The sequence below is a fragment of the Panicum hallii genome, chromosome 4 (assembly GCF_002211085.1).
Source record: "Panicum hallii strain FIL2 chromosome 4, PHallii_v3.1, whole genome shotgun sequence".
NCBI lineage: Eukaryota > Viridiplantae > Streptophyta > Magnoliopsida > Poales > Poaceae > Panicum > Panicum hallii.
This window is the reverse complement of record NC_038045.1, coordinates 46,236,348-46,249,979: the sequence shown is the minus strand read 5'-3', so window position 1 is coordinate 46,249,979 and position 13,632 is coordinate 46,236,348. Positions and strand designations below refer to the sequence as shown.

The window sequence follows — 13,632 nt, the reverse complement described above, 5'->3', positions numbered from 1 at the left end:
TGTCTTGCCTTCCCGGCTTCAAGCAACTGACCACCTGTAACTATTACCATTTTTTTGTACAGTACGCCAAATGCATATCTGATGAAAAATAGGCGAATTTTTTGCCCCTTTGCCCTCAAAATACAGCATTAGGTTCTCCATTGAAGCCAGCAGAGTCTGTCCATCTGCTGAAACCTGACCCAAATAACACAGTTCAATCAAACAAAAAGAAAAGAAAGGGGAAACGGAGTTGGTGAAGGTTGCTGCATAATATTGTCGCAGGCACAATGGTGTACTGGAGCCAGAAGTTGACATGCCAGGTAAACCAGGTCCATCGTCTTCTGTTCAGCCGGGCATTACTTTTGTTAGTCCTCGACCTAATGGAGTATTCATCTTTAAGGCCCCATCCATCAATTTGTAATGTTCTTCGACCGAAAGGTCATTTCGCCCTTAGCTTCAACATTGAAGAATCTCGCTTCCAGGCCCATCGCCCATGTGTATATCACGTCCCAGCAAATTTGATGTAATTGACAATTAGATTACCAAAGAAAATCTGTTGTTTGTAATTAAAACCATCATTCTTTACCGGGGGAAAATGTCGAGCCTCTCTTCTTGCCTCTTTTATTCGCTGTTATTTTACGTGAAGTCATCATTCTTTGCGCCCTATTGAGGGTAGACCAATAGGTGAAACCGCACGCTTCTACTGTACATGAGATGTGTGCTGAATATTAACAGCATGCACCACTGCGGTGACGCGCGCAAATAGTTTCTAAAATTTACATCCAATGTTGAGCTGTAGCGTTCGCATGCCGATGCTGCTCGATAAATTGTGGCAACGTTCTGCTCCCTCATTTCTAAATTATTGATCGTTTTAATTTAATTTTTAGATACGCATATTGATTATGGGTCTAAACGTATGCTATGTGTAACGAATAATAAAAATTATACATTAAAAAAATAGAAATTAACCTATAATTTGAAATGGAGGTCCTAAAATAGAGGAGCTGCGTTTGGCCGCTCCATGAGATGATGAGGGGAGGGACCGAGAGGTGAGAGGAATGAAATTTTTTTCTAAAATAATATTACTTTGAATTTTTTTTATAAAAAATATGGTGTTTTATAAATTTTGGAATTGTAGTAGTCTGTCACGCGACAACGCTATCGCTCTTGCTAGGACTGACATGTTGGTATCGACCAATAGAGAACTGCCTACGAACTGATAAGATGGCAAGGTGGCCAGGCCGTCAGTAGCTAGCCAACAAAAGTAATGCCCGGCTGAACAGAAGACGATGGACCTGGTTTACCTGGCATGTCAACTTCTGGCTCCAGTACACCATTGTGCCTGCGACAATATTATGCAGCAACCTTCACCAACTCCGTTTCCCCTTTCTTTTCTTTTTGTTTGATTGAACTGTGTTATTTGGGTCAGGTTTCAGCAGATGGACAGACTCTGCTGGCTTCAATGGAGAACCTAATGCTGTATTTTGAGGGCAAAGGGGCAAAAAAAATTCGCCTATTTTTCATCAGATATTCATCTGGCGTACTGTACAAAAAAAATGGTAATAGTTACAGGTGGTCAGTTGCTTGAAGCCGGGAAGGCAAGACAGACCAATGCCCTCTCTTTTCGGTTTGTGTCGTCAGCTGATACTAACCACCATATTCTTAATCATCTGTTTGCTGTGTCCGCTTTCTGGTAGGTTGGTTAGCAGGCATGTTTTTCAATAATGGTCTCAAAGCAGCCATGATCTCTGAAAATGATGGCCGCAACCTTGGATCCCTGCATGAAACAGTAGGCAAAACAGAATTGAGAAACTAAGTAGGGTGCATAAAAGATTGATAAAGACAAAAGGAAAAGCACCGAGCATTCAATTTAAAGAAAATGTAACTTTTATTGAGAAATTTGGGAAACAAATTTCAGAGAAAAACTTTTGAAGAGGTTGAAACAAAAAATCACAATAAAAAAATATCAAACAAAAAAAATCTGAACAACAATTTCATGAAACAGCATAAGTTTTATGAACAACTTTTAGAAAAAAATATAAAATAAAAGAAAAGGAGAAAAAAATTGAGGTAGCGGCCGCGTTCCATTGTCACGGCGCCGGTCTCGTCGGGGGCCATACGCAACCCCACCGCTCCCCCCGCGCGCCTCCTCTTGCAGAAGAGGAAAGGGAACGGAGAAAAGGAAAGGAAAAGGCTGGCTGTTGGATGAGGAGGGGAGGAGAGAATGACGCGGGCGTGAAACCTACAACGTGAATCAGCTCAACACCTCTGCGTCTCCGAACCTCCGGTCACCCGCAGAATTAACATCTACAAATAGATTGTTTACCCTCATTCAATATTCTAAAAGAAATAGCAAATGTATTTCTAAATTTGTCAAACTTTACAAACATACTATTTAACATGTTTATGTTCCATTTTGCATATACGGTCATCAGTTAGTTCTGTATAACTGGTTTAATTCAATTTCAAAAATGGTTAAATGTTTTCTCTACATGCATAGTGCTGGAAAATAGAAACGTAACTAAAAACTAAGGAAATTTTGGGCCGTGCATAGACCTATCAGCTGGCCCAAAATTGATAGCTCGGATATCGGCTGAACATTAACCAACAGACTACTGGAATTGCAACTTTTATGATTTTATATAAAAATAATATTATTTTGAAAAAAAAATTCGAGAGGAATGGATAAGGATAGTGGGGAACAGCTTAGCACGCGGAATGTTTAAATAAAGGAAAAGCTTGGCAAGTGGAAATAAAAAAAGGAAAGGTACCAGTAAAGGTTCACGAATGTGCAAAACGCGCGAGCGTCATTTCCAGGAATCAACGCCATCTCATGCTTTTTTTTGCTGGTGTATTGAGAATAAAATGTCATCTCAGGTCTGCTACCTAACCTGCTCCTCTCTGCTTGGCTGCCAAGCCTTGCTTCACCAACCCTTGCTTACTTCAAGCCCTCAACGCAGGGTCACCTTGATGGTTTTGATGCAGGCTAGCCAACCCTTGCTTTCCAGGTGAAGCATCTCTCTAAGCTAACTCTGAATGAGGACCTAATTCTTCTCCAGGTTAGTTATAATCTTTTCCTCCGGGTTCTTCTCGTGTAGAAGTTTTGGAGATTGCAGCAGCGGTTCGTGTTCTCATGCACTGATCTGTAAGTTTACTACTCTGCAAGGTCCAAAATTAACTTGTTCGTTTCTTCCCCACCTTTCAAAGCTTTCTGATTGGAGCACCAAATTAATCCATACAAACTTATATTTCAGATCCATGCGTGCTAAGTTTGAATAGGGATATCAAGGTTTTAATTTTGGACAATTCTGGTCGCAGCCTAGGAAGCGTTCAGTGCCTGATGAAAGTGTTTTCCATAATGAATATAGTATACCATTCCTGTATTGTCAATCTATATAAAATTTTAGATATTGCTAATAAGAATTAAAAAAATTTGACTTAGTACAAACTTAGATGACTTATATTCTGATCGGAGGAAGTAGCTTGCTTTTTCTATGACTGTATTGACTATTTGTGATATTCAAAAGGTAATTTTTTTCTTTAAAAGATCCAAAAGGTAACTTAGGCCACTATTGTTAGGGTGTCTCCAACAATCCATGCCAGCTAGCTTTAAGGAAACCCACATAAGATTTAGGGCCATATGGATTCTAAAGTTAATGAATAGTAGAAAGAATGTCTATAGCGCTTTTCAAGATGCATGCATGCTTCTATTCACCCTATTATATGTGGATCCTCGTTGAATCCATTGGAGGATTATCTGCGTATTATGCTATCTATATATTATATTTGGACAAATCTTTTACACACACACACATGCTATTCTACATCTTAGTTGTAGCTACACCCAACTAATTACTGAACAAATTTTCAGTAATAACTACTGCGCGCGATTACTAAAACTGAACATTGAACATGATTTAGTAATTCGGCAACTTGGTTCAGTAATTTTTGATCAGTTCGGTCACTAATTTGACTGCTAGGTATAGAATACATGCTACACCTAAGGTGTAGAATAGTATTACCGTATATATGTATATATAATATAATATAATATATAGCTAGTAGCTGACTCTATTGTTGGATATGCTCTTATAACTTTATTGTCAATGCATAGCAACAAAATGTCATGTTATGAAAGCACAACCAAATTTTTAATATAGCTTCCATGTAGCTCTTCATAGGGAGTCTTAAACATATTCATGGTCAAACTTATTCATGGTCAGACTCTTGAAGATTGAGAATTTTCATGATTCCAGAACATCAGGTGTGAGCTTAGGGAGTACCTTTCCAAAAATGCCATATCAAATATTGTGTCTTACAGGAATCCTGTATTCAGAACTTTTGTAATTTCCTTTATTTTTCCCTTGTAAAAGGACGTTGTACTAGCATTGGTGCCATCATAAGTAAGCGCCAAGATGGATGATGTATTTAGTGTACATGTTAACTTGGAGACTGTATTGCAAGATCCAAATGAAGAACCATGTATCATACCATTACAATATTTGAGAGATATCACAAATAATTTTTCTGGTGATCAAGAACTTGGTAGAGGCGGTTTCGGTGTGGTATATAAGGTAAAACTAAATAATTCCCTTTATGTCATTTCAAACATGTTTAATAGAAGTTTACCGGAATACCTGTGTCCATTTTAATAAGAGCTTTTAAAACAGGGAGTGTTACCAAATGGAAAAATGGTTGCTGTGAAGAATCTTCTGTCAATATCGTTGTGCCACGAAAGAGAATTTAAAAATGAGGTTGACAATTTAATGAAAGTTAGACATAAAAATATAGTAAGGTTTGTGGGATATTGTTGCGAAACACAGCACAAATACACAACATATAATGGAATAAATGTTTTTGTGGATATGCCTAAAAGGTTGCTTTGCTTTGAATACATGACCAATGGAAGTCTTGATAAGTATATTTCAGGTATGACTACTCAAAATGAGACTTGCTCCATCACTGATATTTATTAGGGCACACACATTTCAAGTTAAACCTGGTGCAAACATTACAACTGTTGTGTATTGTGATGCAAATAAACATCAATAAATCAGTATCAAAGTTCTTTATGTGATTTTGATTATCTGCTTGTACTGAATTGATATCTATCAGAAGTAAATGTTCAATTGTTAACTCTGAAGACTATGTACCTCATACAAATTAATAAGGCATCTGTCCTTCTTGATTTTTCAATTTTCTTTTGAGAAGCCAATGCAGATAATATTAGCTCTGATGTACTAATCTAACTTGATAATACATTCTATGAAATGCTACGCAGAACAATATAATATATGATGCCGATCTTGGTTGATGAATGAAAAGCAAACAGACATACTGTTGTAGTTCTTTCACATTCTTTTACTTGCTCACCACAGTAATGGATTCATTTGTTGGCTGATACCTTCTTGGTTACATATCCAGAGGAATCTTGCGGACTTGATTGGAATGAACGCTACAAAGTAATTAAGGGGATTTGTTGTGGTTTACATTACCTTCACAATGAATGTGAAATAAATGGCTCTGTTATTCACTTGGACCTAAAACCTGAGAACATATTGCTTGATGACAATATGATGCCAAAAATTGCTGATTTTGGTTTAGCAAGACACTTTAGCGACAAAAAAACTCAAACCTGTGCCACATCTCTTGTTGGATCGAAGTAAGTTCCACGTTATCCATTGGCTTTTATGATCAGCAAAAATGTGTCTTCTTTGAAGTTTCCCTAGAGTTCCAATGCATATGTTGTGGTGCAGGGGTTACATGGCACCGGAATACATATGGGAAAGTATAATCTCGCCTATGGCAGACATATACAGTTTGGGAGTAATAATTATAGAGATAATAACAGGGCACAAATATGGGCCTTCTGGTACTGAAACATTCTGCAGGGACTTTGTTGAACCTGTAAGAAATAGTGTGCCAACATTCAAGATTGAGGTTCTTTAATTTTTGATCCAGATTTTATCATTGCACAGTATTATGTTCTCTGATCCAGATTTCACAGGTACTTCAAAATTGGAAAAAGAGGGAAGCAGCACCCAAGTATGCATCACTAGAAACAGATTACCAACAGATAGAGATTTGCCTTGAAATAGGCATAACTTGCACTGATTTTGACCGAAGGAAAAGGCTGACAATAAATAAAATTATCGAGATTCTTAATACGTGGGAAAGCACACATTGCTATGTTGGCGAGGAGAGCAGGCCACATGCAAGCCAGGTACCTATATCACTTTTGGAAGAGATACCATCAATTTGCTTAGGAATTTGTTTCACGATTAGGAATTTTTTATTATTTTCTAATATGGTAATACCAAAACCTCTAATAAAATGCACCATTATAGTATACAAGAACAAATAAAGCATGTTGCTATGTAACAAGCACCTATAAATGCGTTTTTTGCTGTCAATTACCTGGGCCACCACAGTTATGTACCCCCCCCCCTCCCTTTTTTTTTTTGGAAAAATGTAACTCCATGATCTGAACTCCAAACAATACATATGTGTAGTCAAATGAATGCATTCGATCGAGATCTACGCATCCACAGTCTCTGATCATCCATAAGAGCAACAGGTAAAGAAGTCAACCTTTGCCCCTCTTCAAAGGGTTGGTGAGAAAATGGGCTCTCTAGAATCGGAAGAGACTGAAAACTGGATAGGAGTGAGATAAGCGCAAGAGCTTTCAAAATAAGAGATATCACGAATGACAACCGTAGAATACATGTACATATATTTCCCACCCGCCAAAACCTAAAATAGTCGATTTCTATCATGCCAGCAGTTTCCTAAATTTCATCTGTTTCCTTTTTTATCAAAAGCAAACGGAATTTTTCAATTTTGAGCTAAATATACATAAGGGCTATGTTGGATTGTGAAGAGAGTATTATGGCCATGATCTGTTACCACCCCTAAGCATGAATGACAATCGTAGAATACATGTATATATATTTCCAAACCGCCAAAAACCAAATAGTTGTTTTCTACCATGCAAGCAGGTTCCTAAATTTCATCTGTTTTCTTTTTTATCAAAAGCAAACGGGGGTTCCTCAAGCAGTGGTTTTGGAGGGATAGCTTGTTGCGTCAGTCAGAATTATAATGTTTGGATAACATTTCTTCGCTGCAGGTAGCACACAAGCCAAAGGAGTTGCTTGAGATCACCCCTCTTGAGCTCTACTTTTCCTTGGAGCGGAACAAGCGGGTGCCCTGCATCGTAAAGCTAACCAACAAGACTGACAACTATGCTGCATTTTATTTTGGGGTTACCAAGGCCAAAAACAACTACCTTATTGAACCGACCAGTGGCCTTCTGCTGCCACTGTCCACTTCTTTTGTACGTGTAACAATGGAAGAAGATCATGAGGCGGCATCATGGGACTTGCTGTGCGGCGATGAATTCCTTGTGCAGAGCATCGCAGTGTGGGGGTATACCGCCATACCCAAGCCCATCACTGCAGATATGTTTGACGGTATGCGGATCGACATGGTGCAAAAGGTAAGGCTGACGGTTGGTTACACGCCAATACAAACACCGTCCAGAAGCCTTCTGTCCGACTACCCGAGTTCCGGTGCCCCATCTGAGGTGAGTTCCAGTGTGTGTTTGCCATCACCACCAGCTATAGTCTTTCGAGCAAGCTTCCTGGTCTATTAGAGCATCTCTAAAAGTTTTTCTAAAATCTACTCTCTAAATCATCATTTAGAGAGTTATTTAAGTAAAAATAATTTTATATATCTTTGTACTTTCCAACAGCTTTTCTATATCTGGTGCTTAGTCTAGAGATCAATTCTTGCCCTCCATCTTTAGCTAGCGAGAAATTCGGAATAGAGGAGGTCTATATTTAGATATCCAATTGAAGAGACCGTTGGAAAGTAATTTTTAACCAAAATCTCTAAAGAGTCTCTTCAAGATACTCTTATTTTCAATATCTAACCACTGTGAAGTGTAAAACTGATTAGTAATTTGGCCATAACTCATTAGAAAGCTGGTTAAATCTGACATTCCCTCTAATGATTAGAGAAAAAAATAGGGGTAGAATCATACACCTTTCCTAAGGCATATTTTGACTGTGTCCAACTTCCTGCTTTGACCAATAATAGCTAGTCTATGAATAGGTTCCAGTCAATTGTTTAGCTTGCTAAATTCTCCGAAATTAATCTAGAGAAAACATGAATTATGGAATAATAATCAGCTGGAGACAAATCATTGACAGGGTAATTCCCAGGACCAAGAAATGGATTATATTGAAGCGCCTCAGGGAGCTGAAGGGATCTCTCAAACGCTGACTGGGACAGAGAGTGCAAGATTTGGAATTTGTCTAGATGATATGGCAGAGTCTGAAATCATCTGGGAAGAAGTTGCCATTGGAGAAAGACTTGGGCTGGGTACACTTCTATTGAATCTCATGAATTCAGGGGGTGTTTGGTTCCCGAGGGTTTATTTTAAGCCCCGTCATATCGGATTGCTAATTAAGAATATTAAATATAAACTAATGATAAAACAAATTCCATAACATCTAGTTTATTCGTGAGATGAATCTATTAAACCTAATTAGTCCATGATTAGCCCATGTAATGCTACAATAAATATATGCTAATTATGGATTAGTTAGGCTTAATAGATTCATCTCGTGAATAAGCCCTAGGCTTATGCAGTTAGTTTTATAATTAGCTTATATTTAACCTTTCTAATTGGTATTGAAACATTCGATATGACATGGCTTAAAATAAGCCCCGGGTAACTAAACACCCTCTCAGTTTCTTCATTATCATCATTGATAGTACTCTCTCCATTTTTTTAATGGGTGTATTTTGTTTTGCTAGAATAAGGCTCGACAAAAAAAATTACTCAATTGATATTCCATTTATGTGATCCAAAACCATACTTATAAGTAAGCATTTCAAATACTATGTATCTAATAACAATATTTTGTTCAAAAAAATCATGTATTAATAAAGCAATTATTGTTGAAATGCTTGTCTTAACGAAGCGAAATATCCTTGGTCAAACAAAGGAAGAATATGTATTTCAACTAGTATCAATAATTTGTTTGCAGTATAATTGAGTTAAGCATTCCCAAGATATGGTTTTCATTGACTTGAAATAACACATAACATACCTTGATTTCAATGTTGTCCAAATTTTTTCTTCTTCTGTCTCTAGATTCTTTTGGAGAAGTGTTCAGAGGGGAATGGCATGGACTAGTAAGTTCTTCATCTATATTATCTTGTAATATTTGTTAATTTCTAAATTATCCTCTATTTCTTGTTATTTGTCAGTTATCAGTTTTTGTTTATTCTATTAAGGAGGTGGTAGTGAATGTTGTTTCTGTTAACGGATCAGGTTCACATTAGTGCGGATCATTTAAAAAGGATTTACAAACTGTAAATGGAACATGATTTGTATGGTTTATGAGAGGCAAAGTAACAATTAGGCCACATTATGTAAACTAATGTTTGTTGATGAATGAAACCATATCTCCAATGCACAGTTTCATGTCACGGTTTTATAGGCAAGCCATATATTTTAATTAAATGTGATGCACCGGATTGGACTAAACCAGATGAAATGAGCTCTATACCCCTCAATGGCAGTTTCAATACATTTCATAGTCTCAAAGCAATGTACAACCAATTTTATTTTGATGAAACTCATCTCTTCTCCTTCTTAAATACTCTGTCATGTCATCATATTTACTAATGTGGGATATCATTTAATGAGATTGAATTTATAAACCCCCACTAAGAATGGCCTGATCCTTGGGATGCTTTAACTCTCAGTACGATTTGAACTATTGACATGGCCCATGTTTTATGTATAGACCATAAAAATATATAAGAAATTAAATTACAGTTAGCTGGAAAGGAACATTAATTTCATGTGACAACCTAGTGCTTGTCTAGCACCCTCTACCAACACTCTTGTAGTGTAACCGTAAGCTCTCCAATTAAGAGATACACCAGCCATGGTTCAAATCCTGGTGGCAGCAAAATAGAAAATTCTCCTTGTCGCAACCCTAAAAATAGAGGGAGGGTGCCACACCAGTGGTTGGACCCTCCTACTGGGGGCATCTTTGTACTGCTTTTGTTGCATCATAGCAATTTGCTCCTCTGTGCAGGAAGTCACAATCAAGAGATTCTTGCAACAAGATATTTCAAGTGATGCTTTCGAAGCATTTAGAAGTGAGGTATACGAATTTCCACATTTTAAATATTTGAAGGCTATACAAAATGGAATAATGAAATGGTTTATTTTTTAAATCTGAATGAACCGATAATCTTGGGACCACACCAGACTGTCGAACCAATAATCTTGAGCCCATCAGATAGTTATATAGAGATGCAGAGCTTACATACTCTCTGTTTGGCTATGGTTGCAGTTTGCCGTAAATATTGTTTTGTTGTATTTGGCTAATAACCACAATAGAAACAGTTTATTATTCCCTACGAACTTAGAAACGACATGCATAGAGTCTCTATTGTGCAGACAACCTAATAATTTGTGTAAGGACAATTTTAAGGGTCATTATTATGAACTCAATAAATGGGTAAAATTTGGATTAGCATGTCTCTTACCTATTCTATACAAAAATGGGATTATAATAAAAGAAATTCATTGTTCATTTGCCCAGTTTTAGAAGTAGACCATGAAAAATTATTGAATACAATTAGCTGACTTGAACGCAACACTATTCTTTTTGGTCGTTTTAGTTTTATGCTTTCTCCGTTCTAAAATGCATCTCCTTTGAGAATGCATGCAGTCAAATTTCAAAACAAAACCGTTAGCATTTTTGACACAGGATAATGGAATAAGTGAATTAGTAATGTAGAAAACTATTATATGATTCTATCCTTAGCACTTTTACTATTCAATAATTGTAAAGAATAATGTTGAAGTTGAACATCTTTATATTGATGTTCTAAATAACAGTAGAAAAGAGAGATTGTATGGCATTTCCTCTTGTGGGGGCCAGGAGTAGAAAATGAATCTAACTGTTGATATGTTATGGGCATTTTAGACTTCTTTTTTATCTGACATGAAAAGAGTCGCAGTAGAGATTGTACACCACACGGATGTGGTGCCTTTGCACATTAGCCAACGCTGCTACCTCGCCGGATCTGTATGCAGACCATATTGACCGGCATTATAGCAATATGCACTACTACAGACCATGTCATTGCAAAGATAGTCAGGCAGTGAGAGTGAACATTACTGCCGGGTCATATTACGAACCGATGGTGATGCAATCACCACCATAGCTACCCCCCCCCCCCCCCGTCTCTCTCTCCCCCTCTCTCTCATTATTCTCTCCCCAGCCTCCCCTCCTCCCCCCCTCGTCGTCTCCTCCTCCCCTCCTCTCCCCCGCCGCTGCCGCCTCCCCTCCTCTCTGCGGTGGCGTGGAGCGCGGGCGAGCGCGCAGCGCGGAGCATTTTTATTTTCTAAAAATGGCATCACCGCCGGTTCTAGACCCGGTGCCGACCATGATTTAATAGATCCCGGAATCGGCGATGATGGCATTTTTAACCCGGCGGTGATAGCCCTATGTGCAGTAGTGATGCTTCGTAATGGCGTTGGCTCTAGTTGTACTATGATTATGTTCAAGTTCATGCTGGTTACTGCAAATCTTGTCGGTCCATGATTTATGGTGGTACAAGATTTTCTCCCTACGGCCAATATGTACGGTCTCACATGGGATTTAGACGTGGATGATTGTCAATAAGATAGGTTACCATGGTTGTAGTTGTGGTTCCTTAATTATTACCTAGCTAAGCATTTCCAACAGTTCCCTAATAACTAGGGCACTGGAGCAAAAGTTTATGGCTCATTAGCTCGCTTGGCTCGGCTCGTTGCAATTTCTTAAAGAACCAAGCGTGGATTTTAAGCTCGGAAATTATAACGAGCTGGCTAGAGCAGCTCGAGAGCTAAACGAAATGAGCAAACACAATGGGCCATCGGCTCACGATAGCCCACGAGCGGAGTGACAACCTAGTTACTCGACTCCACCACTCCTATTTGATAAAACCTTATTTGTCGCCACTGCTCTCTAGTGTAGCGCCGTCGCGCCAACTCCCCCAGCCACAAAATTGAAGAGGGCAGCGGTGGAGGCCGCAACCTGATGCCCAACTCCGCGATGGGGCTGCGGAGGCTCGTCCCCTTCACTTCAAGCGTACGACCGGAGGACTCCTTTGGGTGCTCGATCCTAGTGACGGTGGCAGTGCAGTAGGACATGTCGCACGACTAATGGGGATGTCCCAATCTGATATCTCTTTCATTATCATTGGGTAGTTGCTTTTATAGTGAAGGGGTGAATTGAGGTAGAGATGCTCTTACTTCCCCACAATTTGGGGTAAATTGGGATGGATTATTAGTTCAACCTAATAATTATTGGAAAAGGGTAAACTATAAAGGGATCTTCTGGAGCACAAATTTTACACCAAGCTTCCTAATATCATAGTTAGATTGGTTTATAAGAATCTGCTGGTTTCCATTTGTAGGACCAGGTTAAGAAACTGCCTGCGAAAATTAGGGAGTGGCTAGTGTGGAAATTACTCAGTTGCATATTCTAGTTTTGGTAGAAAATTACCATATTACCCGTTAAGAATGCTACTCCCACATTTTAGATGCTACTCCTGCATTTTAGTAGAAGGAAATCTTAACTAATCTAGATCATAAAGGAATTAAAGGTCTATATTCATTTGAGGGAACCAATAAACATCTCAAAAAGAATGGTGGCGGTTGAAAGTTTAAACCCCTCTACACGTTCTAGCACAAATCAAACATAGAGCGTAGCTTCTGTTGATGAATTCATATAGATTCAAAATATCCCTGCAGACATAATAAGCTCACCCAAGTAGATCGAAGTGGAAGCAGAAGTAAATGCTAGAAATGGACAAGTGAGGCAAATAAAAATTGGAGACACGAAGATTTGATTCCTGAAGTTTAGATTCACCCCTGTGATTCTACGTCTCCATTGAGGAGCTCTTTGGTATATGGGTCTTTTTTCAACTCTTTCCTTTGAGCCGGGTTACTTTCAACAACTTTTCTTGATTCCACTAGATGATATTTTCCCTTATAGAGGCAAGAAGGCAGTCTTTACAAACTTACCGCAACAAGACCTAGCCATGTAGGAGCCTTCATCTCCAGGAATACACAAATTGCCTCGACGTCAACCATAAATGCTCAAGTTGTGGATAGCTCTCTAGTGCTGACACACAACCAGTCTCTTAACCAAACTCAAATATTTCAACCAAACAAAGCAAGTCTCAAAAAGGTAGGTTGGTAAGAACTCTACTAGTGTTGGAAAGGCTTTGGCACGCTGAAGAATAGGAAACAACCAACCACCTTCAAAGGAGAAGATCATGGGTTATAAATATCCCAAACTAAGAAACTAGATGCTGGTATTTTCAACGATAATAGATAAATCCGCAAGCGTACAAATACTGTTGTACCTTTCACCCAAGTGTATTCCAGGATATCGTATCCACAGTGAATGTGAGTGTTCTATCTACAGGTCATGTTCGTCCAAGGATAACAAGAGTTTTCAAAGGACAGGATAGAGAGGATTTGCTATGGCTAACAGTCTTAAGATAAGATAGAGTTGTTCCTAATTGCTTACTTTGGGCGCCGACATGTCCCTGGACATTGCCAGATTCCTC

At 38.5% G+C, this 13,632-nt stretch overlaps 2 protein-coding genes across 5 annotated transcripts in view; both read left to right on the top strand.

Annotated features, from left to right (window-relative positions):
- The window catches only part of LOC112888862 (probable serine/threonine-protein kinase SIS8), a 47,966-nt gene that overhangs the window by 11,700 nt on the left and 22,634 nt on the right, over nucleotides 1-13,632 (top strand). The window contains exon 14 of one of the 3 annotated variants that reach the window (XM_025955225.1): nucleotides 63-603. The exons of the other annotated variants lie outside the window; for them this stretch is intronic. The gene's annotated coding sequence lies outside the window, so the exon portion shown is untranslated. Of the gene's footprint in view, nucleotides 1-62; nucleotides 604-13,632 lie in introns of those variants that run through there. 3 annotated transcript variants of the gene reach the window in all.
- LOC112888863 overlaps nucleotides 2,847-13,632 on the top strand; it is a 33,288-nt gene continuing 22,502 nt past the window's right edge. The window contains exons 1-10 of one of the 2 annotated variants that reach the window (XM_025955226.1): nucleotides 2,847-2,987; nucleotides 3,078-4,553; nucleotides 4,650-4,908; nucleotides 5,404-5,641; nucleotides 5,736-5,886; nucleotides 5,987-6,202; nucleotides 7,106-7,561; nucleotides 8,190-8,361; nucleotides 9,140-9,180; nucleotides 10,095-10,163. In XM_025955226.1, the coding sequence (XP_025811011.1) occupies nucleotides 4,395-4,553; nucleotides 4,650-4,908; nucleotides 5,404-5,641; nucleotides 5,736-5,886; nucleotides 5,987-6,202; nucleotides 7,106-7,561; nucleotides 8,190-8,361; nucleotides 9,140-9,180; nucleotides 10,095-10,163 (1,761 nt within the window). In that variant the 5' untranslated portion in view covers nucleotides 2,847-2,987; nucleotides 3,078-4,394. The remainder of the gene's footprint in view (nucleotides 2,988-3,077; nucleotides 4,554-4,649; nucleotides 4,909-5,403; nucleotides 5,642-5,735; nucleotides 5,887-5,986; nucleotides 6,203-7,105; nucleotides 7,562-8,189; nucleotides 8,362-9,139; nucleotides 9,181-10,094; nucleotides 10,164-13,632) is intronic. The other variant, XM_025955228.1, reaches the window with a different exon arrangement.